Consider the following 6,248-nt stretch of genomic DNA (forward strand, 5'->3'; position numbering starts at 1 on the left):
TCATGCTACTCCCATAACTTCCTCCTCACAATAAAACAAACACTCAAACTATCTCTGGAGTGTTCACGTCCTCTCTCTGTGTCTCTATTGTGTTCACTGCAGTGAACAAGAACTCTGGTTTCTCTGACGTGGCTCTGGCCGGTCTGGCCAGCAAGGAGAACTTCAGCAACGTCAACCTACGCAGCGTCAACATTTCCGAACAGATGTCCAACAACAGCGCGGTGCCTTACAAGAAACTCATGCTCTTGCAGGTTAAAGGTCAGTGGAGTGAACAAGTGGCTCAGACCATACACAGAACGATGCACCTTCACCCACAACGGGGTCTTTTATTTGTTCTCTTGTATCCTATTTCTAGTTTACTTCTCCATAGTTCCCGTGATAACTCAACTCTGTTAAGTTTCTATTAAGTGCAGTTGTGATTGGCACTCACTGAAATCCCTGAGAGTGATAATACTGCTATCTTGCCCACATTTGTACACGCCTGTCTTTCCATAAATGTATTTAAGTAAAACCATTAACAAGTGGTTCCCAACAAGTTCACATTTGAACTCTACTTTAGTTTTATTTCCAGCCACAATGGACCGGTGCTAACCTACTAGAATGAAATTAGTGCAACAACAACCACGATAATTTGACGAGGGAACCGATGCGACGCTAACTTCCGAGGTTGGCCCACACAAATACGTCCTCATTGCACCACTCTATAAGGATGTGTCCTGAGGGGGCACAGGGGCCATTGTGTTGTACCAAGAAATATCTCTCTTTTGAAAGCACAACCCTTACAAAAGTCAAATTGAGGGAAGCTTCTTCATGTCGTAAACATGTTGCACCCTCAAACACGTCCAGCCAAACAGGAAGGGATCCAAAACATTTGTCTACATTTTCCTGATCTTTTTAATGAGGTTGTTTGTGAGGCAGCGTCTTGACCAGCGAATACACTCGGCTGTTTAAGAGGACGGAAAAACAAATGGCTACTGTCTCGCATAAAGCTTTGGAGGATGCTGCTTTAAGAGGGTCTATTCCAGAAGAAATCTAAAATGGTAGTCGGCCTATTCATGGTGCCTTTGCACATCTGCCAGGGATAGCTGTGGCTCTAAATCATTCCCTCCAGGTCACCTTGCATAATCCTGGGCTGATCCTCTGCGCTTTATTAGGAGGCTAGCCGTCCTGGCCTGACAGTGTCAAGCTTCTGCTTGGATCACCTGAAGATCCAATGGGATCGGGAGTCACTGAGGACCCTGAAGAATCCTTAGAGTTTGAAATAAGACACATTTATGATTTAATGTAGTTAACAAACTGTCCTGGTTACATGAATTAGCTGTAAAGAGCATTCAAAGAGGTACTTGACAAGGCAGATACACATACATACTGTACAGGGCCTACTGGTGGGGGTTGGCACGTCGTCGCCCCCGAGACCCCCAGTTTGATAGTCCAGGCATGCTGACAGCGATAATCGGAGCTGCCACCGATGAGCCACCTGTCTGTGTATAGATTTTATTTATTTGTTTTCCACTGCCCATGTAACACCAGGCCGACGGCACGTCCAGACCAGGCTGGTGGAGCCCAGAGCGTCCTCCATGAACAGTGGCGATTGCTTCCTCCTCGTCACGCCACACAACTGCTTCATCTGGACCGGGGAGTTTGCCAACGTCATCGAGAAGAACAAGGCGAGTCCGGCTCTTGAGCGCCGCCAAATGACAGGGAAGCTAGTTCAGATAGCAACGAGCAGGAGCAGCAGAAGAAGAAGAAGTGTGTGTTGACTGAAAGGAAGTGTGTGTGTCTGCGTGTCGTCGCAGGAAACAGAAACAAAACAAGGCTATTGTTCATAGACTGCTCGGCTGACCTGTGATTGGCTGAACAGAGCGCTGATTTCAATTGATGGAAGAAAGAGCTCATTATTTGTGAGGGGTTGTTTGAGTTGAGGTCATTAAAGTTCAGACTCAAAATGATAGCACTCCTTTAAATGCATTGTTTGCCAAGTACTAAGAGTTTATTGAAAGGCAAATACCCTTTGTGTTTTTTGTGTTTTTGGAATCAACAGTACTCACCCATATAATAATAATAATAATAATAATGCAAGTTTTTCTCTGTTTTTTTTCAGGCTTCAGAGTTAGCAAACTTCATCCAGAGAAAGAGAGACTTGGGTTGCCGTGCGAACTACGTCCAGGTCATCGAAGAGGCCGTCGGCACGCACAGCCACACTGCCAAGGACTTCTGGAAGATTCTGGGGGGGCAGTCGAGTTATCAGTGTAAGGATTCGTATCCAGCATAATCAACCCAACCTGGAGGGAAACCCAGGCTGATGGCCTTGTCTTTGTTCTTGCAGCTGCAGGAACACCAGATGAAGACGAGCTGTACGAGGGGGCCATCGTGGAGACGAACTGTATCTACCGCCTGATGGATGACAAACTGGTCCCAGATGATGATTTTTGGGCCAAGGTGCCCCGTTGTTCACTGCTCAACCTCAAAGAGGTCAGATAACCTGGAGTCTAACTGCATCTTGAATGTGTTACGATGTAAATCAGCCATGGATTTAAAAGCCTCTATGTGGAGGATTTAAATAGTTTGTACTTTGGCGCCACCCAATGGGAATTATTTAATAAAATACACTGTGGGAGACTGCTCTGCTTACCGCTACTGTTGGTTTGGAAACATAATGAAGACTATCTCCATATGTGTTACTGCGCAGGTGTTGGTGTTTGACTTTGGCAGCGAGATGTACATATGGCACGGAAAGGAAGTGACGCTGGCACAGAGGAAGATGGCCTTCCAGCTGGCAAAGCACCTGTGGAACGGCACCTTCGACTACACCAACTGTGACATCAACCCGCTCGACCCGGGGGAGTGCAACCCCCTCATACCCAAGTATGAGAAGATATATTTCACAAACTTTAAGAGGATCCTTTGGTTAGTTCGTGGTTTGGGAGTTTGAAGAAACCGACAAATACAGCAAATAATGTGCTGCTGTGGACGGGGGCATTTTATTTTAGATAACGGCTCAAGTTCCACAGTGAACATAAATATAGCATACATTGAAACTGATGTGGATATTTTTAAGTTGTTGAAAATAGGTTTTGCTGCTGCCATCGGCCACAGCAGCAGTGTCTGTTTCTCCAAACTACATCTGCAGTAGTTAGTAATACACTGACTATGGAGAAGTACTTCAATCAAAGGTTCCCAATTGCTGTGTGATGTAATACAACAATTGATTGACGTGCTGGTATTGTGTCACTGACGGACTGCATCCTTCTCGCCTGCAGGAAAGGTCAAGGCCGACCCGACTGGGCCGTGTTCGGCAGGCTGACTCAGCACAATGAAACCACCCTGTTCAAAGAGAAGTTCCTGGACTGGAGCGACTCCAGGAAAACACCAAGCCCCGCAAAGAGCAACGACCACATCGCCGATCTGAAGGTATCAAAGAGTACATCGTCAAACGTAACGTAGAGTAAGAGAGGCTCTTTCCGTCCAGTCATTTCCGTCCGTCCTTTTCACCCCAGGAGCTGTCCACCTCTGATCAGCCCCGAGCGTACGACGCCTCCCTGATGCTGCCCCTCCATGGGGCGCCCGTCGGCACCAGGCTGGACGGGTTCGACGTTGGGCGGGGCTACGGCCTGGTGGAGGGCGAGGAGTGGCGGAGCGCCGAGATCAGCACGCTGGCGGTGGAGGTGTGGCACATCCTGGAGTTCGACTACAGCCGCCTGCCGTGCCAGAGCATCGGCCAGTTTCACGAGGGCGACACATACGTGATGAAGTGGAAGTACATGGTCAGCACCGCAGGTCAGTGTGCTCTCTTTTCACTTTTACACACACACACACACACACACACACCTGAGGAGCTTTGGATCCATTTCAATAGTTAATAGTATTTCATTTTAATTATGTGCTACTTAATTAACTCTAGCAACAACAATTGGGGTAGTTTCAACACATCCATAACTTCTGAGATAATATAATGTTCAGACTTCCTTTAGAAGCCACAACACTACATGATCCTAATGTTTTGTTCCAACTGGTAGTCTTGTCCTCCTTATTACTATGAATCTTATGTTCCAGCACATTTATCAAGCAGTCGGAGGTCTTTGGTTTCCCTGTTCTGGCCCTTAAACAACTTCCAGGACACGAATCGTGCCAATTAATAATAATAATACATTTTATTTGGAAGCGCCTTTCAAGTATCCCAAGGTCACCGTACAATAAAATAATACAAGATAAAAGATAAAAGCATGAAAGATAGGAACAACATTAAAACAGAACATCAACATAAAAACAAGTGAAGTGCACAGGGTCCAGTTATAAAGAGTATGCCAGTTTGAACAGGTGAGTTTTGAGTTGAGACTTGAATGATGTGATGGAGTCTGATTGTCTTATGTGTGGGGGGAGGGAGTTCCAGAGCCTGGGTGCTGAGCAGCTGAAGGCTCGGGCACCCATGGTACTGAGGCGTGACGTGGGGATGGTTAGCAGTCCAGAAGAGGATGAACGGAGGGTGCGGGAGGGAGTGTATTCCTGAAGGAGGTCGTAGCGGTAAGTGGGGGCTAGATTGTGGAGAGCTTTATAGGTGAGGAGAAGGTTTTTGTAGTCGATATTGTACAGGGAGCCAGTGAAGTTGGATGAGTACAGGAGTGATGTGGTCCGATGATTTGGTACAGGTGATGATCCGGGCGGCCGAGTTCTGAATGATTTGCAGTATGTTGATGAGTTTGGTGGGGAGTCCGGTGAAGAGGGCATTGCAGTAGTCGATACGGGATGTGACAAATGAGTGGACCAGGATTTCGGTGCTGGACTGGGTCAGTGATGGGCAGAGTCTGGAGACGTTGCGGAGGTGGAAGAATGGGTCAGGGTGATGTTTTGAATATGGGGTGCAAATGAAAGGGTGCTCTCCAGAATTGGGAGAAGTCCCATTTTCTCTTGTGTTTTCCTTACATATGATGATTTAAGAGTATCTATATTAAATTAAACAGAACGGAACGGCTATTTAAATTTGAAACTCATAAGATACCTTTTTGTTTCTAAAGCCTGGAAAAATAATGTATGTTGTGACTGGTTTCTGGTCTCTTTTACAAAATGATGGTGTCCTGTAAGTCTGTTCGGGCTGGGCATATTCATTTTGTATGACTTAATGAAGAGAAGTCTTTGATTTAGATGCCAATGTTCTCTTCTTGAAGTCTTTTAAAGTGCAGGAAATTAATACATTGGATTATATATCTCTTCCTCATAAGGCGATTCTCCATCATTGGTTACAAAAACAATGTGTCTGAACTTGATTCCAAAAAGGTGAATGTTGGTAAACCGCACAAAAGATACCGTATGCAGCATTAAGACCGTCTGTCACTCTCTTGCCGTTAGTGGGGAGGAGACAGAACCCGGACCAGCAGAAGATGGCGGGGGCCGGGAAGGAGAAGTGCTGCTACTTCTTCTGGCAGGGCCGCAACTCCACCGTCAGTGAGAAGGGGACGTCGGCGCTGATGACGGTAGAGCTGGACGAGGAGCGGGGGGCACAGGTACGCGGGAGAGACATCCCAGTGAGTTCCATTATTCAGTACGGATAACGGCGTGACCTTTACTCCACCTACCGCCTCGGTTCCTCTTCCTCCAGGTTCAGGTCCAGCAGGGTAAGGAGCCTCCGTGTTTCCTGCAGTGCTTCAAAGGAGGAATGGTGGTCCACTCGGGGAAGAGGGAGGAGCAGGAGGAGAACTCGCAGAGTGAGTTTTCATGTTCTGCTCAGGCTGCATCAGGAAATAAGACTCACTTATTCTCACCGACTGAGCATATTTACTAATGTACGTCCCCCTGTCCCTCCCCCAGGTGACTGGCGTCTGTACTGCGTGCGGGGGGAGGCGGAGGTGGAGGGCCAACTGCTGGAGGTGGCCTGTCATTGCAGCAGCCTGCGCTCCAGGGTCTCCATGGTGCTGCTGAGCGCGAGCCAGGCCCTCATCTACCTGTGGCACGGCTGCAAGTCTCAGGCTCACACGCGGGAGGTGGCGCGCACCACCGCCAACCAAATCAAAGAGCAGTGAGTGGGACCTTGATTGAAGTGGATCTGTTCTATTTGACTTCTGCCAACAATTGAATCCATTGAATTCATTTCTGATTTGTCCCGTGCTATCGCTATCAGCCTGCGTGACGCATTTGTTTGTCCTTGTGCAGTTGTCCTCTGGAAGCAGGCCTCCACAGCAGCAGCACGGTGACCATCCGGGAGTGCGACGAGGGAGCAGAGCCCGCAGGATTCTGGGAGCCCCTCGGCAGGAGGG

The 6,248-nt window shown here is 47.8% G+C and overlaps 1 protein-coding gene across 1 annotated transcript in view; it reads left to right on the forward strand.

Annotated features, from left to right (window-relative positions):
* The window catches only part of svila (supervillin a), a 71,530-nt gene that overhangs the window by 60,691 nt on the left and 4,591 nt on the right, over positions 1–6,248 (forward strand). Inside the window, exons 24-34 of the mRNA XM_034560358.1 lie at positions 103–258; positions 1,531–1,667; positions 2,102–2,249; positions 2,327–2,472; positions 2,690–2,865; positions 3,261–3,411; positions 3,498–3,777; positions 5,344–5,498; positions 5,594–5,699; positions 5,803–6,010; positions 6,145–6,248. The exon at positions 6,145–6,248 is cut by the window's right edge and continues 30 nt beyond it. Coding sequence (XP_034416249.1) covers positions 103–258; positions 1,531–1,667; positions 2,102–2,249; positions 2,327–2,472; positions 2,690–2,865; positions 3,261–3,411; positions 3,498–3,777; positions 5,344–5,498; positions 5,594–5,699; positions 5,803–6,010; positions 6,145–6,248 — 1,767 coding nt within the window. The remainder of the gene's footprint in view (positions 1–102; positions 259–1,530; positions 1,668–2,101; positions 2,250–2,326; positions 2,473–2,689; positions 2,866–3,260; positions 3,412–3,497; positions 3,778–5,343; positions 5,499–5,593; positions 5,700–5,802; positions 6,011–6,144) is intronic.

The sequence above is a fragment of the Cyclopterus lumpus genome, chromosome 20 (assembly GCF_009769545.1).
Source record: "Cyclopterus lumpus isolate fCycLum1 chromosome 20, fCycLum1.pri, whole genome shotgun sequence".
In the NCBI taxonomy this organism is placed as follows: Eukaryota; Metazoa; Chordata; class Actinopteri; order Perciformes; family Cyclopteridae; genus Cyclopterus; species Cyclopterus lumpus.